Source organism: Micrasema longulum, unplaced genomic scaffold, assembly GCF_059751315.1.
Source record: "Micrasema longulum isolate JH-2025_06_02 unplaced genomic scaffold, ASM5975131v1 h1tg000900l, whole genome shotgun sequence".
NCBI lineage: Eukaryota > Metazoa > Arthropoda > Insecta > Trichoptera > Brachycentridae > Micrasema > Micrasema longulum.
The window spans coordinates 512512-539966 of NW_028278091.1; the positions used below are offsets into that span (position 1 = coordinate 512512).

The following is a 27455-nucleotide window of genomic DNA, read 5'->3' on the forward strand; positions in this document are numbered from 1 at the left end:
AATATTATAGCAACACTGAAATGTCAATATTTTTTTCTATGTACTTCTTTATTTATTGTTTTTGGTGACTGACACTGGTGAAATTTGGAGAACTTAGTGTCTGTCATTTGTCATTGTTTGATTGTTTCTCGTTTAGCATTTAACTTCTAAAAAATACGTTTCTGACGCGCTTATAAGGCGTTTAAATAGTACTTTTTCAAAATGCATTAAAGTAACAAAATTGTGTTCACGAATGGTGTTAAGCTCCGCTGCCCATTGAGGAAAAATGGACATGGCATTGAGCAACAATTCGTCAAAAGATGGGACGGCGGAGAGAGGAAGGCAAGATATTAGTTTATTTCGATTTTTTGCATGTGATATTTAATAAATTAGATATTTTTGTTTATCCTCTAGAGAATAATTTGGCAGTATGTCGCTAATACATCGTTCATTAAGGTTTTTTTTAGTTATTGAACTTTCGACTTTGATGCCCACTATTCACTCAGAGTCTCACAAAAACTAATTTGTACTTGTCATAAAATTAGACAACACTGACTCTTTTCCAGGTGCAATATCGTTTTACATTTTGTGATGTCCTTGGAAAGTATTTTTAGAATTTAAGTTTGGGTGTAGGCTCTATTTATTTTCTACTAAGTAACATTTATGTTATTCATTTTTAATATTGTTAAACTATTTTCTGTACTTGTACTTTCCTTATCCATATAATTTGTGTATCATTATTTTAACTGAATCACTTGAAACAAGTGCTAAGTAAAAATGAAAGAATAATACTTACTCATGAAAGGTGCTATTTAAGGGTCAAATGAAGTTGGATGTTTGTAAGAAATAGCCACTTGCCAGTATGCCCGCCGATATGCAACCGGCTTGTGTTCCCGTGGCTAGTGTTGTGAACTCGCAGATCAGACTTCCGTGGCTTGAAGTTTGACACCTGCTCTCACATAAATTGATTTCCATTTTCTCTGAAATCGAATTACCATTTTATATTATTATTTTTTAATGCTAGTATTTCTTTTTAAAAATGTATTTACTTGATTGTACAAAGGGAGATCGATAAAATAAATGAGAATGACTAAAATAAGATGCAAAAGTCACTGTGGTTAGTTAGTTAGAAAAAAACTTTAGGAAATTGAAATTATTTGTTGTAAGTGAAAAACAGAGGTGTGGCTTTCTATAAAGTTTCAACAAACATAAATCTATTGATATATTTTACTGACAGTTTAGGCAGATTTTTATAATTTTTTTAAATATGATAGTTTTTTTCCTAAAAACAGCATTTGGTTTGTGTTAAGGTATTTGTATATTACACATGTTAAAAAATATTATAATTATATTTTTAATATTTCCTTCTTGCAGTTGCACAGTCCAGTTTATAAACAAGCAAAAGCCACAATACCAATTGTTTGACACCATGCCACATTAATCTTTAAACCAAACCTTCCAGATTTTTAGGAAATGTTGCCAATGGAATTTGTAAAAAAACGCGAAAAATTGCTTTTAATTCTGTTGATTTTGATATCCTAAATTTTTCACTTCCAGTCTTAAAATGGATTTCCTCTTTCTTAAATAGAATAAGTCAGAGTGTCATACTGGCAAACAATTCATCTAAATTTAATAACCTTAGCACAGGAGTTCCTCGGGGTAGTGTACTGTCTCCACTTCTATTCTCCATCTTCATAAATTCAATATCTTCACATTTAGACAGTTCGTTTCATCTCTATGCCAATGATCTTCAGATTTACTGGCATACTGACATAGAAAATATCAGTAATGCTATTAAAACACTAAACTCTGATCTGAATTCAATTTCTTGTTCGTCCAAAGATAACGGCGTACTGATCAATCCGAAATAATCCCAGGCAATTATAATTGGTAGCCATAGACAAATCTCCTTTCTAAATTTCTCAACCTTTCCTACCTTAGTAATCAACGAAAATCGGGATTTCTTTCACAAAAACAGTTTAAAATCTTGGCATTATTATGGACCAACACTTAACGTGGCAATAACAGATTACTGAGGTTGGAAAGTTTTATCGCACCCTCCATTCACTGAAAAGACTTTAGAATTTTCTTCCAACCATCAAAAATAATTTGTTCCAATCTATTCTATTGTCTTCTCTGTGCTATGCTAATATTTTGCTATAATGATGCCAATACGGAACTCATAAATCGTCTGGAGTGTTTGCAGAATCAAAGCATCCGCTTTATTTTCAATCTCAAAATGTATTACCATGTATCACCCTTTCACTCCGAACTCAAGTGGCTTCGATTTTATCAGCCCATAAACTTTCAATCTCTTTCACTTCTTTATAATAGTCTTCACAACCCTTGCGCTCCAAAATATCTTGCTGAGAATTTTATTTACCTTTCTGATCATGGTCCATCCATTCCTCGACATAGCACATCATTTTTCAGCTATTCCTTTTCCGTCCAAGCCGCTAGACTTTGGAATGAGCTACCCCTTCATATAAAAAATGCACCTTCTCTAGCCACCTTCAAGAAACGCCCGAAACATTACCATATATTCTCAGAACTCCCTGTATTTTAATGTTTTTTCAAATATATATTTTTAGCCTTTTTCTTTCCCTGGTTCCTTTTTATCTCTCCTTCCATACTCATTATCTGATTCCACATTCCTAATCCTTTAATATGTATAACATTATGTCATTTTTTAAAGTTAATATGTGCAAGCCTCATCTCCCAATTATATTTTCGTTTTTTAGTGCAAATTTTTGACCAACTCTTCTTTTGACCAGTCTGTTTTCTGGTTGGCTGGAAGATATTGCTTTTAACAATAACTCAGCTACAGTACTTATTATTGTACTTGAAGTTTAAAAAAAATAAAAAAAATTGTATACATAAAACCTCTCCAAACTTTTGCGATTTCTCAAAATGTTGTTTTTTAGGTTAGTGACTTTTGTGTGAACGGTGACATTATATTCACTATTATTTATCTAATTGTACTAATTATTGTTAAACATTATGTAGGATGCATGTTTGTGAGTAACAAAAATGTTTTTAACATGAAATTCCTACTAGGTAGTCACAAGAATCAAAAACAGTATTTATAAGAAAAAAGTCAAATAAAAAATCCTTCTAAATAAAGCTAATTTTTATTTTTGTTGATTTGTTTAACTCTTATAATATGTGAAAGGCACATGGCCAAAACGGTCTCATTGCATTTTTTTTTTCAAGATGTTAATGCCATTTTGTTCTCCCGAATGAGTCCAATAAAATAGTATAAGTATTAAAAACTAACTAAATTAGCTACCTGTTTTACAAGTTGTAGGAAATAAATATGAGGTCGCTGGTGCCAAAAAAATGTCAAATCAGTTATTATTGTTTCAAAAAAGGTTTTTTTTTTCAATTTGAAGTACAAGTTTTTGTTTATTTATTTGTTATCTAATTGTAATTGTAAGGAAAACCTACTTTATTTGGTAGATGAATCCAGTGTCCCATAAATAAAGGTTTTACTCTTTTTTTTGCTCTTCTGTAAAATTCCTTATTTCTTAATGAGGCCGTTCTTGCCCTGTACACTTCGTGTATTATTAACTATTAAAAAATACTATTCTAGACTCCAAGCAAGTTGATGTATCTTATTAGTCTGAAAAATATAAATAATAATGCAACCTCCATGTAAAAAATATTAAAAAAACATTAGATCAACAATATTTTGAGTCTGGTCCAAATGTTTGTAGACATATATTATGTATGTCTGCTGAAATAACTGTCTGTTTATTTTTATTTTACTGCAGTTGGCTGTTGCTGCGGTGCGCCAGTCAGTCCAGCCTGGACGAGAGCAGCCAACGGGCCCCCGGAGTGGGGTTGGGGAGCGGAGGCTCGGGGGGCGCCTCCCAGCGCCACCATCACCATAACCATGCCGCCTCCGCCCTGGATGCCCTCAACCAGATGAGAAAGTGAGTCCATTTATACTGTACGCTTTATTGTGAAATATCATCATCGTCATCCCCTTGCACCCACTGGTGCATTGGGCACCGCATTAGTAAATGAAATGCAGCGTAGTTCATTCCTCTGTTACACGAAGGTAAGGCGATCAGTCTTACGCTTCAGCTGCCAGCCAGTCCAGGAACAAAATATTACAGTTCAAGAAACCTTTAAAATCAATATTTCACATCCACCCTGCCAGGATAAAACCCAGGACCTCGGGAATAGTAGGCGCACGTGTCAACACATAACATGTACATGACAAGGCAGACTTATCTCCACTCGGTTTTCTTATTCAGGATTTTAACCTGAGAGCAACCATCGAGTTAAAAACACTCGTCCAGGGTTCTGTTTCTATTTCACAGAACTGTATTCTTCATCCGCCTGGACACAGAGATTGTGAAATATTCCGTGTCAAAACAATCTAATATTGAGATACTTAACGTCAACCTTCTCTCTCTTTCTCGTCCTTGCCCTCATGACTGAGGATGGCGGCTGCACTCTTTCCGATCGATCGATGTCGATCCCCAATTTTTTGCTCATTCAGCGTAGTCGCATTAGTATGCATTGCTGTTCATGGAGTCCGGAACATTTTTCTCCTTCACCACATTTCGAAGGCATCAATCTTTTTCTCTCTGACTCTCAATGTCCATGTTTCTTCTCCAGATAGAAATTTGGAGATCAGAGTTTTAGCAAGATAAACTGCCTTTTAATTTCCTTGTCACAACCACCGGTGTCACTGAATTTTGAGCCCAAATAGATAAAGTCGTGTACTGTTACACGATGATTTGATGCAGGAAATATATTGGTTCTATCCATCACCATTAGTTTGGTATACTTAATATCTTATTAATATGCTAATGTGATTAACATCAACCTTACTGGAAATTACAAACCTAATCCATTGTAGGCAATCGCAGTAACACATAACTTATAAAATACTCAATTTTCCAGGTGATTTGACTTACAATAGTGGTGTTCTTTATAGTTTATGTGTTGACTATTTTATACATGTAACCTAACATTTTACTTTTGGTGTTGTAAAGGGGCAAGTGGATGTTGTATGAGATAATATGTTTGTCATAGATTTAGTGAAAGATTATGAGGAAACGGAATATTGGCAAATAGTCATCAGGAATTTCAGAGAGAAAACCACCGAATGACAAATAACCAAATGAAGGTTTCTGCCAAGTGGTTATAAACATCAGCAATTAATAAAACTGTCTCTTCAAAATTCTTCAAATCAAAGGCTTATGGTGTTAATTCGAATGAGAAGTTATGAATGATTTATTTTAATATTATTAACCACTCAAAAGAATAATGAAGAATGTCTCGTAATGTTTATTTACAGTTCAAAGAACCTTTTACAAATTTATTTTATAAAAATTATAATCACAGCAGTGAAGAAATTACAACATAATTTATTTTTTTTTGTTTATTTCGGGAAATTGAAAAACATCAAAAAAGTCTGTTAAAATAATTAAAATGTGTATAATGTAATAAAAAATATAAATTCAACAAAATAACAGTTGTGAAAAAAAAAACTTCAGGTTAAAAATGTTATAAATGATTTAAAATAGCAAAGTTAAAAATAAACAAAATAGTGCTCAGAAAAAAACAAGTATCTAGTAGTAACAAATTATGTAGTTATAAACATGAAAAAAAAAAGAAGAAAGGAAAGAAAAAAATATGTGTAAAAGAAAAAAAATATTAAGAAAGGTAAAAATATATAACGTGACATTGGAATCTCATTTTTGAATTTGTCCATTACAGCATGTTGAATTTCTGCCAACCACATATAAATATCAATATTTTGTATTGACAGACAAGGAGTCCTGTGTGATGTCCGTTTAGTAGCAGGTAACACAGAAGTACCAGCTCACCGAGCCCTCCTGGCAGCGTGTAGTCCATACTTTAGGGCCATGTTCACACAGTTTGAAGAGTCTCGCCGTGATCGTGTCACACTTCAGGTAACGTTTATTTTCTGTAATTATTTATATTGGATTATCATCCATCAACCAGACTTTCCATTTTAAACACATTACTTATGTATGTTACATATTATAATATATTTTTCTTTGATTTTATCTGCTAACATTTAATTTTTTAATTAAGGTAAACTTAGGTTTGATATTGTATTAATTTATAATTTAAATAATGATGCCATCCGGTTTCCAAACACACTATTCCTATGTCTAGGCTTTAATTGATTTAATAAATACTCTTACATCATTCATAATTCATAGATTTGAAAATATTTATTTGATTATGTAATTTCTTGACAAATAAATGTTTGTCTTCCGAAACTAATGGCATTATTTATTATTTATTTATTATTTATTATTATTTAACCAAAAGATTTCAAAGTGAAATGTATAAATTGTTTGTATGTTTTCTTAACACATTTCATTCTGTATATATGTACATATACAATATGTTTATAATGATTTTATTCCAATGATTTCAAAATGGTAAATTATGGACTTAAGTATGTATAAAAACTTAAAAATCAATAGTACTATAATTTTTTATATTTTTTTTAGGGTGTAGATCCATTAGCTCTTCAGCTTCTAGTTGATTATGTATACAACCCCGAAGTTACTGTTACTGAAGACAATGTTCAAGTAAGTATTTTTTTTACACTCGTCTGGGAAACTACGTAATATGTTACTACTATCTAGAAAAAAACTGAAATATGAAGATGCACATTTTTTAAGTAAATACATAGATTAAATTGGGTCAATTTGATGTATGTATTTACTTTATAAATGTAGGCAGGGTCTGCCAATCCAGGAACTTAGATATTATATCACAACGTGGATAAATCTTCCTCTGGTTTCAATCCCCGAGATCAGTTTCAAGAACTCATTCTCCTTTCATTTTGAACCTCTCCAGCTCTTTTTAAATGACTATTCCATATGGTATGCGTAGTTCATAACAACTTTAATAACCACTCTCAAAATAGCAACCAGGAGACTTTTATGGTGCAAAATGTGGCTAATCTAATTATCTTTTTAGTATGGTGTTTAGCGAGTTTAGCGATCAAGCCGTCATTCATAATGTGATCTCTTCACATTATTCCTCATATTCTTCTGTAGGACTTATGTGTGGATGAAAATGATTGCTGTATTTTAGGTTCTACTGCCGGCGGCTAACCTACTTCAACTGACAGCAGTTCGGGAAGCTTGCTGCAGCTTCCTACTGGCACAACTTCACCCTTCCAACTGTCTGGGTATCCGTGCTTTTGCTGACCTCCATGCCTGCTCGGATCTCACGCAAGCAGCTGACACTTTCATCCAACAACACTTTGCGTATGTTCTACTAAAATTATCTTCTACAAACATATGAGTGTATTAGAAGCGAACATGGAAATCTCCACCAAAAACGGAAAATTAATTGATGCCAAAATATGTCGCACAGTGTATTTTAACAAATGAAACCACATATTCCTTAATGATAGTAAAAATGTATGCATTATCTGTATCTCAGGGAGTATAGATATTACCCGTGGCTTTTCCCGACTGACTTCTTACTAGGGATACTGGGCTACCAATCATTGTTGAAGAGAAGGGATATTCATTTGGGTGCATACGTATTTGTGGGTTGCATACATATTCATAACCCAACTTATTGGTGGGTTGCATACATATTCAGATATTCTGAATAAATTCAGGCTATTTGTCCCTGTAATTATCCACCTACCATGATGCAGAACCGACATCCCAATGGTTATGCCGGTAGGTAGAGCAATTGTTGTATTTAATCGTGTCACCTCAGATGTCGATATATTTCATGACAGTGGAATTTCTCTTAGGAAGGCAATTTCAAAATTGTAATATGTATGTATGTTCATTTTGCACGACTTTTTAAAATATTTTTTCCATTTAATCAATCTGTTATGTATAAGAACTTGCGCGAATGGTTCCATTGCAGCGCTCAGTCCTTGTTTAGGGCAGCTGCCAATAAAGTAAAAATCGCAACGATGATTTCCAACCTCCATCGGGGAAAGGAACCATAAAAAGAAGAAGTTATGTATATTTTGGAATGTATTGAGAATGATTTGGATGCTCTGTAATGTTCTCAATGTAAATTAAAAATAAATAAATGAAATCAATAAATTAAAATAAACTACTCTTTGTAACTTCTCTGGTAACATAATAACATGTTTAAATATATTTGCAGAGAGGTGGTGGAATGTGAAGAGTTTCTGGCACTATCTCAGCAGCAAGTCGCTCGTCTCATCAGCAGTGACCGTCTCACCGTTCCTTCGGAAGAAAAGGTGATATATTTATTTGTTGAATTTAAAAAATGTTTTACCTTTAGAGTAACAATAGTAATAACCTAATAAAGTCGCCCTTACGGAAAAAAACTATTCTATGATTTTTGTATATAATATGTCACCACACTACGAGGCTGACATATATTACTATACGGTGGTCAGCGCATATGCTTACCACGCAAGAGGTCTCAAGTTCGATTCCCGACATGGTTGACATGAATTTTTTATTTAAAAGGGTGTTTTTACAGTAGAATATTTCATAGTCCCTGGACTGGTACCTGAAGCGTAAGACTGACCACCTTACCTTCAGGTAACAAATATGATCAAGATACACTGAGATTGGTGTACCAATGCAGTAGTGTCCTGTGTTAGGTGTGGAAAGGGAATGAATGAATGATTATGGACTACAAAGTTAGCTTCATATTATAACAATACAACGGGCCTTAGGTACTTGGGTTGAAATTTACAAGAGCAAACTGGAACCGTCCATTACACGTTTGTTGTTAAACTAAAAACAAACCAAAAATTTGGAACCCTTTTGTTCTATGCAATAGAACTTAAGAGCCTCTCTAGAGAAATACTACTTGGAGGTTTTACTCGTCTTTTTGTTTACTAAAATTGTGCAATACTCATTTTTATTTCAAATTTTTATAATCAGAAAACACATGTCATTAAAAAACTAATGTGTTCTTAAACAGTTGTGTATAATGTATATAAGCAAGGATTGTTTAAAAACTGGCTGCAAGTTTAATAACCAAATAAAAATATTTTACAATTATACAATGCTTAATACTATCCAAACATCATCTAACCCTATTCAGATTCCACAAATTATAGTACCCATATCAAACTTAAACCAGTACTTTATTTGATTATTTAACTTGAATTTATACATTAGCCACTGGTTTAATAAATGGTTTAAAAATTCTTTGTCATTACTGTTGTACAAACACATTTTGTAAATTGATATTCATATTATATATTATGTACATATAAAGTTTTTAAACATTTTTTCAATTTTATGAAATCTTAATTAAGTTTTCCTCTTTCAGGTCCTTGAAAGCGTCTTGAACTGGGCAGCCCACAGCCCGGTACGAAGGCAACCCCAGTTGGCTACACTTATGGAGCATGTGCGACTGCCACTACTCTCCCAAGTATGGAATACAATAATAATATACATACATGCATATTACACAGCAATAAATTCAGAATTGTTAAATACTTTACTGGTGACCACTAAATATCATTGCCAAATTATTTCACAGGCAGCAGAGCAATAATTCATACAATAGGTAGTCAAAATCACGAATCTGTATTAACGTAATTTTTAAATATTCAGAATAAATGTTTAAAAAACTGGGGTAATAAATTGGTTTAAATCATATGATTCGAAATATAGTTAAACGCAATTTTGTGTATTCTCAAAACTATCCGAATGCAGATTTATGACTTATGTCGATTTTTTCTGTGTCCAGGCGGATGAAGAATACAGTTCTGTGTTCGAAATAGAACCAGAACCCGGGGTGAGTGTTTTGACTCGATGGCCGCTCTCAGGTTAAAATCCTGAATAAGAAAATCGAGTGGAGATAAATCCACCCTGTGAAGTGGTTGGCACGTTCGCCTACCATTCTTGATGTCCTAGGTTTGATTCCTGGCAGGATGGACGTCAAACATTTTAAAGGTTGTTAAACTGCAGTATTTTATTGTTTCTGAACTGGCACCTGAAGCATAAGACTGATCACCTCATCTTCATATAACAGGTTACCTAAATACCCTGCACTCGGTTTATCAACGCAGTGTCTTGTGCACCAATGGGTGTGGAAAAAGGAATGATGATGATGATGAAATCGTCGATTTAACTATGGTCACTTAAATAGAAAACTGTATGGGTATAATAATTTTCTGGGGAAGAATGCTACCTAACCGAACGAACCCTATTTAGAACTGATGTGCCTTATATTTTGCATACAAATACTGGATGAAACCCTGTTTGGGTGTAGGAATGTCTGGCGGAGCGGATGCCCCGTGAGCCTGCTCTGCGAGGCGACCTTCGCTGCAAGGACCTCTTGATAGAGGCACTCGCGTACCACCTCATGCGACCCGAGCAGCGCCTGGCTGTGGTCACCCCGCGCTGCCGCCCACGTATGCCCGTTGGAGCCCCGAAGGTATGGTCAAAGCACTTCCTCATCCAGTCTTAAATACTAATATGCGTATTATAATAACTATAACTTGAAGATTTCCTGCATGCTATTTTTTTTATTGTAGAATGCGTTCAACAATACCCACCCTCAGAAGTACACTGTGGTTTGCCAATCAGCCATTTTGCAGGAGAGCAAAAACAAACTTTTTAAATATATTAGCGTGGTGTAGCGGTCAAGAAGCTTGACTCACACACGGAAGGTTCAGGGTTCGATTCCCGGTGAGAACACAAAAATTACATGGATTTTTCTCAAGCCTGGGTGTTCTATGGGTGGGCCGATAATTTTTTTTTCCGAATTTTGAACTGAAAGGGGTCTAAAAAGTTGCCTTTTGGATTACTCAGAATGCAAAAAATATATAAAAAAATATTCGATACTACTTTTGGCCCTCAACTTGAAGTTTTCGAAAAAGTCGAATTTTTGGAATAAACCGGCTGTCATTTCGTATTTATGTAAAAAAATCAGTCTAATTAAATGTTATAATGTGCATTAAATCTTATTAAATAAGTATCTAAGGGCGTGAGTTGCACTTTGTTTTGTAATAAATGGGTAGCATTGTTTTAATAGGCCATTGTTTTCGTCAATATTAGCCAGGCGCTCGACGGAATTAGTTCCGCAGAGTGTAAACTTTTTCCATTTCGTTAGTTTAAAAGCGCTTTCGAATTTGTAATGTGATTAAGTTATTTCTTTACTAACACAAAATAATTTTATCAATATAGATAATTAACAAAATGTTCAGACAGTGATAAACTTCAAACCTCGGTTGAGGGCCAAAAGTAGTATGGAATATTTTTTTAAATAATTTTTACGTTCAATGTGATCCGAAATGCAACTTTTTAGAGCCCTTTCACTTTGATGTCTAAAAAAATAAAAAACCTCATACATTATCGGCCCACTGTAATGTGCATGTATTGCTAGTTCTATTAGTTTTTTTTTATCACATATATTTGAAACTTAAATTATATAAATAACACCTTTTATTTATTTCTTTTGTCAAAAAAAAATATTACCGTTTGGTAATAATCCTGCCAATGTACAAATATGTATGTACAAAAAGTTAAATAAATATATTTTATGCTACATAAGATTAAAAAAAAACATTGGTGGTTAGTCATGTAATCATAAAATTTTAGTGGGAAATATGTAATACATTCTTGTAGCTTGTAGACAGAACACACAACTTATATGTAATACATTCTTTTAGCTTGTAGACAGAACACACAACTTATATTTGAAACATTCTTGTAGCTAGTAGACAGAACACACAACTTTTAATCAGAAGGACTCAAACCATTTTCTAATCCTGAAATATGTGTTTTGATCATGATCATAATGATCTTTCTCACCGTAATGTGAAAGTGGCTTTTGTTAATTCCATATAGGTGATGATCACCCGCAATTAATGTGTTAATCATAATCTTTTGAATCGAGCTGTGGTCCCGTGGCTAGTGTTGCGGTCTCACCGATCAGAGGTCCGAGGTCAAACCCCACTCCGCCCCAACTTGATTTCCATTTTCTAATAGTGAATTATTTACAACTCAAAATGGCTACCAAAATACAAATATTTGGGTAAATTATAAGATCGCTAATATTTCTTTTTTTTTACAAAAAAAAAAATATTTCGGCTATTAAACTTCATAAGTGTTTAACAAGGCATGTCGACCCTAAATGTATAATTGTAATATTCAAGATCATTCTGGTTGTGGGAGGACAAGCCCCTAAAGCTATCCGTTCTGTGGAGTGCTACGACCTTCAAGAGGAACGATGGTATCATGCTGCAGAGATGATCTCACGCAGATGCAGGTTAGTCCCAATTTATACCCGTGAAAAGTATTTACCTACTTTATAATTAGTATTTGCATACATAAATATTGTTAATATATACAGTAAAACCCCTGATTAACGTTTTTCAGGGGAGCAACAAAAAAAATGTAAAACTGAGGAAAATGCTAAAGTGAGGAAATAAAAAATGTATGGAAAAAATCATATTACATAAAAATATAATTATTGTACTAGACTATACTAAATATACAGCAGAAAAAATTTTAAAACTGTCATCATTGGGGGATTATGAATGTGTGATTTAAGTAAAAATGTTTTGTATTTTTTTAATCAATACTATAATGTGTTTTTTTAATTAAATTTAAAAAAAAACATGTTTTAACTAATTTTATGTAGGTACAAACACGAAAATAAAAATTTGAAAATGCATACAATGATTTTTCCCCTAAATATTGGGAAATTTTATTTATATGGTATCGCCTCTTTTAGTATGGCACCACAGAATTTCAACTGTCATCTACATCGCGGCAAAATTGTTTCACACTTTTATAACAACTGTTTAAACTATCTTCTTGTTTATAACTTCAAATAATATTTCTATTGCCACATTTTTAAACTTTCTGCAACCTACTTTATTGATGTAAAGACTTTATTCTTCCTAAACATGCGTCAACTGCATGTCACAATTTAGTAAAATGTCAAAATTAGACACTTAAACAAAACGGTCAATTACACTGCACCTACTTTGAATTTAGTTTGAGACAATAATTTACCCATTTTTTTTATTTACCTCGATTTTATTCCCCATTCACGCGGCGGCGCGCAGCTCGTTGTCTTTTGACAGATCTAATGAGTTTTGAAAAATTTTCAACGTAGAACCGGGGTTATGAAAAACGTAAAAAACGTTAATTGGGGAGAATATTTGAATGAGAATGTATGGAAAAAATGGGACTTAAATATTTCGGCGTAAAAAACGGGAAAATGTCAAATTGAGGGACGTAAAAACGAGGTTTTACTATATTACATCACTCAATAAGTTCATAGGATGTCATAGTTGGCGCCACTATTGATAAATCCATATTCTTTTTACCCCCTCCATCCAACCCTATCAGTACCTAATTACTATTCTCTATAATAACTCTGGTTTAGTTGATATTTACATCTGAAGGTGGATAATTCAGAATACCTTAAACTAGTTGTGTTATAAATAATATTATACTTGCGTTTAGTATATATACATACAAAATGTTTTATTTAATATATATTTAGAACCTGAACCCTGGACTACCATTTCCAACTCGATTGCTACTCTCAGGTAAAATCCTGAAAGGGGAAATCCAGTGGAGATATGTCTGCCTCATAATATCATAGTTGACACATTTGCCAACCACGTTTGAAGTCCCAGGTTCGATTCCTGGCCAGATCAATGTGAAATATTGTTTTTTTAAGGTGGTTAGCTGTTCCTGGACTGGCATCCGAGGCTTAAGACTGATCCCCTTACTTTCATGAGACAGATGATCGAATGCGGTGCCCTGTGCATCACTGGGTGGGGAATGGGAGATGATGTTTTTTTGTTTTTTAAATGAAGTAACGTATCGTTCTAGAGCTGGTTTGGGGGTCGTGGAGGGTCGCGTGTATGCGGTGGGAGGGTTTAACGGATCACTCCGTGTCCGCACGGTGGATATGTACGATGCGAGTACTGACACATGGCAACCTGCCCCATCTATGGAGGCACGCCGCTCTACTCTGGGAGTGGCTGTTATCGATCACTGCATATATGCCGTAAGTAATATCTTATACAAAACGTAATATAATGCACCTGGGGTGCTATTTTGAACCACTGTCGCGGCACAAGAAAAAAGTTTTTCTCGTGTATTTTGTGTGTAAATACACGAGATAATACGGCCGCCAGAGCGTTTGGAATACCAGCCCTGGTAAGACTATACACGCTGAATTTATAGGTATAGCATATTTTGAAGGAAATTATCTGCAAAACATTTTTCTTAAATAACAAATATTCCGTATTACTGAATATTAATGTTTAATGTTTTGAGTATTTCCAAATGTTTGTGGACATGCTGGATTTCACTCCAAATCTCTCTCAAATCTCTTTCACTCTCTCTTACGTCAAGTGGATCTAGAATTCCAACCGTGCATGCGCTTAGTAGCTGCAATACGTGTTGTAATCTTACTCTTTTTTTTTTTTTAATTTCATTAATACACTAAACTTCATTGTCAATCAAAAAAGTGTAAACGGGGTTAGATTTCTTACCGTCCACGCGCTCTGTAGCTGCAAGACGTGCTGTAATCAAACTCTTATCTGTTATAATTAAAATAGATCTTCAACAATGTTTGATTATGTCCAAATGCTTGCAGACTGGCTGGATTTCCTCCCTAGGGAGTTGTTCATATTTAAATTTATTTCAACAGAGAGGGAAAGATTTTTGAGAAGGGAATATGGAAGTCTAGGCATTTACAGGGCTTATGACCTGTCATTGGCTGGTTTAAGTGGCCACTCGTGATAAAGGTTTCAGCTCTTTTACTTCACAAAAGTCAACAGATGGAAGAGTTGAGGAAATGTGGATGTTCAAACATAGGCAGAATGGTGAATGTTACACAGTGTGTAAAGTGGCCACTTAAACCAGCCAATGACAGGTCATAAGCCCTGTAAATGCCTAGACTTCCATATTCCCTTCTCAAAAATCTTTCCCTCTCTGTTGAAATAAATTTAAAATAGATCTTAATTGGAAACGAGGAACTAGTATCCCAACTGTCCATGCGCTCTCTGTAGCTGCAAGATGATATTTATTTATTGTTCAGCGCTCTTGAAAATTTAATTATTATCATAATTTACATTTTATTCGTGTGAGTTATTTAACATGAGCTGATAAATATATTCAGATATTGTTTTTGATGTCTTAACTTTTACGAAATAAATATATCTACATAATTCATTTTGAATGGGATTATGTTTTCATTTATATATAATATATAGGCAATAAGCAAGCGACAACGCATGAGTTAGGTATTTAATGAGATGCACAAGAACACATTTTTCTTAGATAGATATATCAACAATACCTCAAGTAAACCGACATCCATTTGGCTCCAATGTTTATCTCAAACTAAATTTTTAAATACTAAGTTTGCGTTTAACAGTAAATAATTGATCATTCAGTTCACTCAAAACCAACGAAAATCAATAATGTTTAAGTTAATGACCGGACCAATACACATACAGTGAAACTTGGTTATTACGAGGAAGACGGGACCGACTGAATTTGCTCATCATAAGCATTACTCATTACATCAATTGCCATTGCATATTCTCACTAAGTAAAGAAATAAATATACATATAATTCATACAAATAATTCAAAAATAAAACTTTTAAGGAAAATTGTAATAAATGCCCACAAACATACCACTTTTTAAAATTTCAAATGTAGATAAATAAACATTATAATTTTTCCATAAGGATAAGGATAAAAAATCTTTTTATACACTTTTTTATTATATTTTTCGCGCCATATAATATAAATAATAGCCACTTTTACACGAATTGAGAGACACTCTCTCTTGTAAGAAGACATATTCATAATCCAAGGGTTTCTTTTTAACTGATCGAACATCACCCACTTGTAATGTTTGTTATGCATTGATAGAATTCTAAAAAAAATCTGAAAAGCGCTGTAAAAACACCCGAAATAATGATGTCATTTATAAACTATCAAAGAATTTGTAATGTGGTACCGAGCCGGCACTTACGGAGTTCACAAAGCTTTTTTTACACGCAGTTTCAACCATGCGTGTGATATTTTTTCAATGCTGTCAGCACCAATCAGGTACTTAGACACTTACACATTGTCATGAACGTCATCCGATCGTTATAACCAAGTTCCACTGTACTTATTATTTTTTTTATTGTCTTTTAATGTTTTCCATATTGTATTAAGGAAACAGTTGGTAGTTAACATTCTTATAAGACTTTTAATTGAACGTAGTTATGCAGAAAGCAGCCAGTCTACAATTTAAAAAAAATTAGATATTGATGTAATCGGGTACAGTAAGGTTAATTCTATGTTCTTCTAAAAATAGCCAGACCGCTTTCACACAAAAAACTGTTATAATCACCTTCTGAAAAGGTGTCGATCACAAAAAAGGCATTTCTCAATTTGCAGAAAACACACACATCACTGAAAAAAACTTATTTTTATTTAAAAATCATTAAAGCTGGTCGAATACATAATTAGATTCTTGTTTGTAATATGAAAAAAAAAACTTATGCATTCATTGTTTATCATTTGTTTAAGTCAAAACATTCCAACTGTTGTGTAGATTTGATCATTCACACATTTCACAAAAGTGCTATTATCTCACTTACACTTTTATATGGCTGGCTGCTTTCTGTATAACTACGTTCAATTGTGCCTACACCTAAGGCATTTTTTAACATTTTCTCCCATATTTAGGTATGATTATCTGTGTTCGCTCGCGTATTACATAAAGAAATATTTGCCATAGTAAACTTTACTTCTTTTTCTTGGCGTACATATTTTTTTAACATTTCAATACTTTACTATATGCCAGTAGTTAAGCCCAAATTTTGCCTATTTCGCCCCCTCTACAAAGAAGTTTTTTTTGTTGTTAGAACCAGTTCTTGCGGTAGTTTTTAACAATTATTATCAAAAACCCTTCTGCTTACAAATTTCTTTTCAGGGTTTAAGTCAAAGTTTTATTGTATTGAAATTAAGCTTTGTGTTGCAACAAAGTTAAGCATCTTGTTTTGATTTTAAATGCAAATATTGCCAGCTATAATGATGGTTCATTATTTTATGTCTGTGTCATGTCGACCCTTTCTACTAGTGTGTAAAACTGAGAGTTTTTAATTTAGTGGAAAAAAATTCTCTGACACCTTCCCTTTCTTTATATGAAGATATATCTAAGAGAGAAACTTTATCAATATAGGTCGGTGGATTCGATGGGGCCTCTGGATTGAGTTCCGCAGAAGTGCTGGACACCAGACTCGGCAGCTGGCGAAGCTTATCCTCTATGGCCACTCGCCGATCCTCTGTTGGAGTCGCCGTGCTTCAGGGGAAAATATATGCAGTAAGTTTTTCATATTTCCTATTTTAAAAAATATATATTATTAGATTGTAGGCAAGCAGTCTTTGTTGGTGTACCTATATTTAGTAAACATAATTTATTTCATCGTGCTAAGAAATCATTAAAGCATTTTAAATATTGGTTGACCATAGTGAAAAGGACAACCATGTTTAGCACGTTATTCCAGTCTTAAACCACTCTGCTGTAGAAGGAAATTGCCAAAATGACTGTATTAATATTTAACCATAAAATATGAAGGCGGCAGTGGTCACTCACTGAGAGGCGCTGTGGCGCAGTTGGTTAGATGGCCAGCTGTGAAACTGGCGTCGTGGGTTCGATTCCCGCCAGTTGCAAGAAAAAATTCAAGAAAGATTTTTTCTCAATTGGTCTGGGTGTTGTGTTGTATTTTTCATTGCCTCCTTCCCTATCCCCTCTATCCCACCTGCTGACAAACCTCTCAATAGAGGCTTAGCGGGTTATACCTTAATACACACCCATCAGTTTCTCATCATTATGAGACTCGGAGTTCCAATAATGATCTGATTTCCCTATAAATGATTAGATTTTATTTAGCACAGAGAAATAGCACACCAAACTCCTACATAGCAAAAAAAACATTTAATATAATGCCATAACCGTGGAAATGTTGTAAGAGCCACAAGGTATAAAAGGGACTGACTGGCTTTCTCAGTGAAATTGGTCGTGGGTATTCCGAGAGGTTGATGATAGCTGCTAGATGGCCAACACGTGTCCTTAGTCAAATAGATTTTTTTACTTTTTTATTAATAAAATCTTATTTAATTGATTTCCACTGTAATATTAATTTCATAGTGTAGATCTGAAGCATTTTGCCTTCATGCATCAAATGATCAAGATAATATGCTGCAATTGGAGTACCAGTGCAGTGTGGCTAGGAATATGACGATGATGAAATATGTAAAGTTCTGTTATTGTTAGCAGTCTATTGAGTAATGATTGTGGTAACTTTAGGTGGGTGGCTATGATGGAGTGAGTCGCCAGTGCCTGAGCTCGGTGGAGTGCTACGATCCTGCCACCGACACGTGGACCCATGTACCCGACATGTCAGTTCGCCGCAGTGGAGCAGGTTACTAATACAGCTACATGACTATTCTAAATCACATTTATTTTGTAGATATTTCTTGATAAAATTTCATAATGAATAATTCTCATGCAACGTACAAATGAAACTTAAGTGTTCTCGTCTAAACAGACATCTTGAGAATTTTTTATACTTTATATCATAATTATTATAAACAAATGTTGAAACGTACTCAGTTATACCGGCTATAGCCGTCAAAATCAGGTCTCTCGTTTAAGATAAAAGACATTGGTAGTGAAAATACGGCTATAGCCTACGGGAGATATTGTGTCCATCAAAAGTTTTACTTTAAACCACCAACTACGGTCCAATCGGATGTTTAAAAAAAAGAAGAAAATTATGATAAAAAGTGTCCCATAATAAGTGTATCCTATGGTATAAAAGTGTCAAAGAGCTGAAACCCTATTATTGCTGGTGAGATTCATTAGACTAAATTTTATATGATAAAACCACAAATATATCGATGCTGGAAAGAAAAAAGTTACCAAGCATCATGTAGCAACTTTACAGACGAGCCATTAATTACGAACTAATTAAAAAATCTCATACTTTGGCGTGATTCCTATAATAATTTGAATAAAAATTCGAGATTCTTTCGAGAAAAAAAAATCTTCAATTTGCTCTTCTGTAAAGTTACTACATGTCACTTGGTAACTTTTTCCTTTCCAGCGTCGATATGAATATGAGAAAACCAACTGCTCCAAGAAGTATAAAAATATTTTCAGCCATTGCTTAGTAAGCAGGTGAAATAATTCAGTCAGATGAATCTCACCCGTGACAATAAAGTTTTCAGCCCTTTAACTTCACAAAAATCAACAGATGGAAGAATGAGGATGTTTAATGTTTTTAAATTTATTTGTACTATCAAATGCCAAAGCAATTAAATTTTTTTAAAGTTTGGGAAGAAGAAATATTCTTAGAAATTTTAAATTTGCTCTAGGCTTCCCTAAATAAAATAATTTTACTAATTATAAAAAAAAAAAGGTTAATTTAACTAAGTATTAAATATGTCAACCAATAGGAAAAGAACAATTTAAATATCAAGGATAATTAATAATTTATCAATTTTATGTTTTTTGGTGGGCACGTAGTTTTTTTTTCATAAATATAATATGTTAAATTTTTGTTTTCAAATACCTGTGTTTCAAAATCTCTCGTCTTTATTTCAGTACCTCAGAGGCAGACGGATGCAAATCCAAGTCAAATGTTCAACAATAGCCTAAGGAATCTACTTTCTCTAAGTGATTTCTAATAATCCAGAACATTAATTTGTATGTTCAGTATCTTAATACATTGACTCTTTCATTGTAAGACTTACATTTCTTGAAAATCAATGGACACGATCATAAACTAGATACGAAAATCGAAATGTCATTTCATCAAATTCTGGATTTGCATCCGTCTGCCTCTGAGGTACAGATTTATTTATTTAACTTTTTGTACATACTGTTTATTGTACAGCAGCTGGCCAAATGGCAATTTCTTCCAATCAACCAATAAAATAAAAGTTTAATTTTATAATTCAAATTCCAAAACATATTCAATAGAAAATAAAAAAGCTATATATAAAAATAGAAATAACTTGATTTGTATATAAATTTCCTTAAATCAATACTATTACTTGATGGGAAAAAGAACACAATGTTACAGCACCGTTTGCTGAGGGATTGTTTGGCCCAATCTAAGATATTTTTTTTTAATTACTTCATGTTACATATATGTAATAGGGTCTTGAATAAGTTCTCGCTGTTTCCCAATTGATAATGTTATCTTGCTGTATTTGCATCGGGCAATTCTACAGCCAACTTCAACGGGACGCTCCGCTATTAGGCTTGGAATGACAGTACATATTTGTTATTCCGCCGAAGTGCAAAAACATATTTTTTCATATTATTTTTTTAAATAAAGTTATTGCATAAATAAGTACATATTTGGTACCAGGGAATCTATATAAAACTAGTGAATTACGAGCGTCCTCTGATTAGGATAGTCTCCATTAAACATGGCTCAGCCTGTTCTAAGTTGTTCTAGGGTTAAACATATCGAATTTCATGCCAAAATCATGTCGTATCGTAATCATGAGTATTTGCAAAGAATTTTGCTGCATTAGTTTTTTCAAAAAAATCTGCAGCTGAAGTACGTAGAATTCTTGTGGAGACTTACGGTGACCATGCTCTATCGGAACACCACCGAACATCATTATCATCATCATCTCTGTTCTGCACCATGATCAGCTGGGTGTAGTGTATTATGAACTCCTCAAACCCAATGAAACCATCACTGGAGATTGCTATCGACTACAATTGTCGGCCTCGTGGTGTAATGGTCAGCGCGTTTGCCTACCAAGCAAGAGGTCTCGGCTTCAATTCCTGACGTAGTTGATATGAAATATTTATTTAAAAGGGCGTTTTCACACCAGAATATTTCATAGTCCCTGGACTGTTACCTGAAGCGTAAGACTGATCATCTTATCTTTATGTAACAAAAATTATTAAGATATGCTGTGATTGGTGTACCAATGCAGTGTCCTATGCATTATTAGGTGCGGAAAGGGAATGATGATTGAACTCGAGCATTGAAGGAAAAACAGTTGCAATACGAGAAGAGACATGACAAAAATAGTTTTGCAGCCTGACAACGCTCAGCCGCATGTTGCAAGGCCAGTTAAAACATACTTGGAAATGCTCAATAGGGTAGTCCTACTCCACCCGCCGTATTAACTGTACATTGCTCCTTTCGATTACCACTTGTATCGATGACTAATGGCCTGGCTGAGCAGCGCTTTCATTCTTATAAAGATGCCAAAAAATTACTAGATTCATGGATAACCTCAAAAGATGATTTGTTCTTTTAAAACGCTTTACGCTGACAGAAAGATGGGAGAAAGTAGTCGCTAGCGATGCACAGTAATTTCAATGACATGTTCTTTACCAATTTTTTTTAAGAAAACATTAATTTTCACAGTAAAACAATGAGAACTTATTCAAGTCCCCAATAAAAAAATATCAAAATGCTGCAATCGGTGTAACAATGTTGTGTCCTATATAAGGGAATAATAATGATGAAACAATGTGTATATCCAGGTGTGGGCGTGCTGGACGGGGTGCTGTACGCTGTGGGCGGGCACGACGGACCACTGGTGCGGCGCTCGGTGGAGACCTGGCGGCCGGGTGCCGTGGCCTGGAGCCCCGCGCCCGACATGGCAGCCGCGCGCCGCAATGCAGGCGTGCTCCCGCACGGTGCCCAGCTGCTGGTCATCGGCGGGGACGACGGCACATCCAACCTTAACACGGTCGAAGTGAGTGCCCCCTAACACTATATTATTTTAATTTTTAGCAATCAGCTTAAATCTATTTAACGAAAGTTAGTTGTTAGCGTATTTTATCTTTTCCAAAACAAATCTAGTCCATTTTTAAGTTATTGAGACTTCACCTTAAGACCAGCTCTTTATGGCAGCTTAATCCAACCATCGACGATCTCAGACCTTACCACTCCGGTATGCAGTGACGGATATTGATTTGTCATTTGCCATCCTCAAGTCATCCGCCTCTGTGGGCACCGCAGCAGATGAGGATCATCCTGCACCTCCCCTCAATTGCAGCTCGTGTCATCTCCTGCCGGAAAGCCCTACCTCTGTTGATTATTTTTGCACCTAGTCACCCCTACCCTCAGTCTGTTCATAGCTTTTCATGTAGGGAAGTCCAAACTGTACGCGGAGTGTGTGCTTTCAGATGGGGTTCTATCGCCGAGTTCCTCTCTCCACAGATCCTATATTCATTTTTACGCAGAGGTCTCCGAGTCATTTGTTACTTTGAGGAAGCTCTTTCTCGATTCCAGTCTCAAAGAAGCCATCTGATGGTAGTAAAGCGGGTGTCGAGGGTCTGGATCTGTTAGTGTACTTTCTGAAGTACAGAATTGCTTTTCGATTGGCTTTCTTGCCCTTCTACCAGCTTCAATAAGGTTTCTTAGTAAAGTTTTACATCAATGTGGATTCCAGATTCATAAAATGTTTTATTGAGATCAACTGCACTCTTTCGTATATCCATTTTGCTTTAAAGTACCAGAAGTTGATCATCCAAGGTTGTCGTTTTCCTCTTCTGACCGCATTTATCCTTTCTTTTCATGTTCACTGCTCCTGTTTAATTTTTCTGCTTGATAATCCTGCTTATGGAACCTAGGTTTACTCCAATATTCTCCGCTTTATGCTCAGAGAGCGAAAGAATAAATTTTCTATATGTGATATCCACACTTAAAATTCCTCCAAACTAGTCAAAAGAACAAAAAAAAAACACTTTGATTAAATAAATCTACTGTTTACAATGCAAAACAACTTCTTGTCTATAGCAAATGTATCCATTTGACACTTGACACGTTGCCGGCCAGTTAACTGACAGTTCCAATTAAAGACCTCGTTTTAAAAACTTCAAATGTCACAAGCCAACAATTTTTCAGGAGAGTGTTACCACGGTTTTACTATTGTTTTTATGTATTTTAATGAAATGCTCTGTAACTGTACGCACACAAACATTACTCTCTGCCTTCCAAAACTCACTACACAAATACAAGAGTTACTAGATGCTCCACCCTGATGCTGCAAAAAAACTTAAAATCAATACAACTTTCGGTCAAAGAGGATTGGCCTACTACTCGGTTAAAGTGTACAATCTACTTCCATTATCCATAAGGATAACTAGTAAGTACTCTCAATATAAAATTGCTATTAAGAAATGGATAGCGGGGTGGGTTGCTCACGTATCGATGAGTGAATCAAGCCAAAATGGTAAAAATTGTTTCCTGATTATGAAATTTTGTCTGCAAGTTTATATGAATTTATTATGTTTTTTTATGATTATTTTCGTTTATTTTGGTTATTATGTTAACTATGTTAAATCAGTAAAACCACCTTTTTACGTTTTTCAAGGGAGTAAGAAAAAAAGAGTAAAACTGAGGAAAACGCTAAAGTGAGGAAATGGAAAATGTATGGAAAAAATAGAAATTACATTTAAAAAAAATTGATTTCCTACACTGTAGCGTAAATATACTTCCAGAAAAATTGTTAAAAGTGTGATAAATGGAAATTGACAATATTTTTTTTTTACCTATTTTCAATGATTTCACTAAAAATATTTTTATATTTTTTCAATTGATTTTGTTTTTTTATTTGATTTAAAAACAAGATTATTTTATGTGTAAATAAAAAAAACGAAAATAGAATTTTGAATTTGCATAAAATAGCATACAATAAATTTTATTTTTACAATATCACTTTTTTTCTATCGCATCACTAAAAACAACTGTCATATAGATCGCGGCAAAATTGTTTCCACTTTGATAACAACTTTTTGAACCATCATTTTTATAGCTTTAAATATTTTTATTGTTATGTTTTAAACATCGCAATTTCATTTAATTTAATGATATTAAAACTTTGTTGTTTCTAAACGTTTGTTAACTGCGTATCATGATTTGTACAAGTCAATATGACGTTTTTGTTCAAATGAAAACTAAGACTAACCCTAAAGGAAAACATTTAAACAAAAAGGTCAATTACACTGCACCTGCTTTGAATTTAGGTTAAGACAATAATTTATTCTTTATTAGTTGTTTACCTGTTTTTATTCTTCCTTCGCATGACACACGCGGGCCGCGGCATCATTATTACGACATAGTTTTGGCTTTTTTGACACATTAAATGAATGCCGAAATTTTTTCAATGTAAAACCAGGGTGATAAAAAATGTAAAAAACGTTAATTGGGGGGAATATTTTGAGAATGTATGAAGAAAAGTGAGTCCTGAACATTTCGGTGTTAAAAGCAGGAAAACGTAAAATTGAGGAACGTAAAAATGAGGTTTTATTGTAAAATGTTTCCCTCGGCACTGGACCACCCCATTATTCTGTATTAAAAAAAAAATACAAAATTGTAAAAGTATAAATAAATAAAATCATTGATATACTTTACGTTCCCTGTATTGAAATTGAAAATATCATAAATATTGTAAATATATTTAAATATTAAATAAAATGTTAGTGTGACATTTGTTGTTTTTAGACAATATTTGGACCTTAGTGGTTTTCAGTGCAAACTAAACAAAAAATAGTATGACTAGTTGAAATTAAAACAGCCATTTTTCAAAAACGTGTAAAGTAGTGGAACTCTCCATATTTAGATTTGTACAAATATTCAGTAAACACTGCTACAAACCTATATCCAGAACACCTTTGAACTGTCAAATAAGAAGTGATAGTGGCGCTACATAGTGGTAGAAATGCTAATGAAATTATATTTTTTGTTCATTCATACAAATTGATGTGGACAATTGAGGGTATTAGTGGCAAGCTTAGAAATCTCCACAAAAAACGGAAAATTAGTTATTGATGCCAAAATAAACTATACATAAAAACCTAACTACCTAAATAACTGTCTCTAAATCTTTCAAATACAGATTTCAATCGTACTACTTGACACTGCAAACTTAGCTCCATTGAGTTAGTGAAGCATAATTAGAAATTTCACAATTCTTTTTTCAAAGTTTTTCGCAAATATCTCAGTAACTCCTTCAATGGAAATGTCTAAGTTTGCTTCTGATACTTTCAATTGCTGTTTTAGCAAAAACAGCATATTTTTAACAGTGAATCTGAGGTACCTACAATTTTTTTTTTTTGATATTTGGAAAGAACGATTGTATGCAAGCATAGACAGAGAATAATAAAATCAATAATGTTATTTTGAATGTTTGAAACAAGGTCTTCAAATTATTTGCATGGTGCTGAGCATATTACATTCTTCTTCACTAACCACAATTTGAGCGTCTCACTCCTGTATTCAATACACTATTCTTAATATTGTTTAGTAACATCTTACATTATTTAAGGCATACTGTATTGGAGTGTGCTTTGGCCTTATTGATTTTCATTATTATGTATTGTGTTTCCTCTCATCACATGTAAATGCAAGATATGTCCTTGCGCTTGTAGGTGTACAGTCCCAAGCTGGAGGCGTGGAGCATGCTGGAGAGTCGCATGTCCACGGGTCGCTCTTACGCCGGAGTGGCCATCATAGACCGCCCCCCGCCCACCTGACCCGCACCACTGCCCTCCTTGCCAACCCCCAACAGGTTCGGATAATTTTTTTATCACTGCATAATTAAATAAAAACCTTTTTTATTGCGACTTATTCCTCAACTTTACTAAACATAACTCTTGGAGTATGCCTATATCAAATCTGCAGTGTGATTCTGAACGCTCTAGGGGATATAAAATGCATCGCTAGTTCGTAATATACATACTAATTACGTGCACAAGAATACATTCAAATAGCATTGCTAATGTCCCTATTTAAAAAAGAAACCCAGAGTTGTTGGAAAAAGTCCAAAGAAGGACAACTATGATAGTAGTTTCTCAAAATTATGCAATAGATTTAATTTTCGAGTTTATGCTTTATTTATATAAGCTCATTATTCTATAGTAGTTTTGTTAAATCACAATAGCAAAATGTTGGTCAAATTTTATCTCTTAGTATTAGTAAAATATGATGATTCCAGGAATACTGACTTACCCGAGGGGGGTGGTGAAGAGGGCCGCGGGGACGGAGCCTCGCGAGCCGGGCGTCGGGCCCCCGAGGGGAGCTCAGCCGGGCAGGGACCCTCCCACGCCACACAGGGACCCTCCCACGCCACACAGGGAACGTCGCAAGAACTCTCCAACCGTACCAGAGGAGGGCCGTGCTTCGCCCCTCCAGAAAATATCTCAGATGCTGATGAGATCGTTCCCATCGAAATCGGAAACAACGAACCGTGTTACGAAGATGGAAGGGTCGAAGTTGTATCTCCTAGTCATTTCCGTCTTGATCTTAATCCAAATCTTAACGGGCCGGATTGTGCTTACGAACCCTCCGAGGAACCCTCCACTTCCGCCGGATCATCTTCCACCGCTGCCACCCACTGGCGCTTTAAAATGTTTAAAACTGGCTCGAAAACATCCAAACAAACATTCCCTAGGGACGCAACGACGAAAAATAAGATTAATTCGTTTAACGAATATGAATTCCCAAAAATCTACGGAAAAATGTCGGATAAGTGTTTTCCAATAAAAACCAAAAACAAAACCAAAGTCTCGCCTTTAGGGAACCCCCGCCCCGAGCGCGCCGGAGGTCTACTCGGGTCTAATGTTCGCTTCGGGAAAAAGCTCCTTCGTTCTCCTTCCAACTCTCAAACGTTGGAATTTAACGATCGCAGTAACGAGGGAAGGGAGGGAACGGCTCAGGAGGGTGCTGCCACCTGTCCTCGCGGGGCTGCGGCTCCCCGCGCCTCTCTGTACGCTCGCCTGGGGAACACATACGGCCACCTGCAGGTGTTGGGTTCCGGCATCGGCCGCATCGAGCGCCACCTCAGCTCGTCCTGCGGTAACATCGACCACTATTGCGCCCTGCCTTCGCAGGGGAACCCGCGCTTCCGCATTGAGAACCAGGCTGTAGAGGCGGACCGCGTGTACCAGCGTGTAGAGGAGGCTCTTCCTCCACCAGGCATCGATGGCATCTCGGATGGTTCTCTTCAGTGGCTCATGGTGAACCGGTGGCTGCCCTTGTGGGTGGCTAACACGGGAGGCAAGAACGAGTACAAGGTGATCGATTTAGATTTCTCCATCTACGATGACGTGCGCTACCCCGCATGTACTGCGGCGTGCGGCGACGAGTGCTGCCCGGGGCGGGGTGGGGGGGCGCGGCGGGCGCGCGCGCGGCTTTGCGGAGCGGACTCGCCATCGCCTGACAGTTCGGCCGCCTCTGGGGAAGCGTACCTAGCGGGCCAGGACAGTGTGGGCGACACGGAGCCTGACCTATCAGAGGCGAGTAGCGCTAGCGAAAGCTGCGGAGCTCCCCTGGATTCCTCTCACCCTGACAATTCCCAGTAATTCACATTCCTTCCTACCTAACACATCTCCATGGTAAATTTGCCAAATGCTACAATTTAAAGAAAAACTTTTTAATGCCTATTGATGACGTTTTATTGAATGTTTATGTTATTTACCTAA

General features: G+C 35.2%; 1 protein-coding gene across 1 annotated transcript; it reads left to right on the top strand.

Annotated features, from left to right (window-relative positions):
• Positions 1-40: 40 nt before the first annotated feature.
• On the top strand, positions 41-27402 carry LOC148278270 (uncharacterized). The gene is made up of 15 exons (XM_088231661.1): positions 41-321; positions 3753-3914; positions 5768-5912; positions 6486-6566; positions 7078-7253; positions 8125-8221; positions 9274-9375; positions 10222-10386; positions 12110-12222; positions 13806-13983; positions 17169-17309; positions 18297-18411; positions 21510-21724; positions 25404-25498; positions 25970-27402. Exons 1-15 carry the CDS (start codon positions 266-268, stop codon positions 27333-27335), a joined length of 3207 nt encoding a protein of 1068 aa, XP_088087787.1. The 5' UTR covers positions 41-265; the 3' UTR covers positions 27336-27402.
• The last annotated feature ends 53 nt before the right edge of the window (positions 27403-27455 follow it).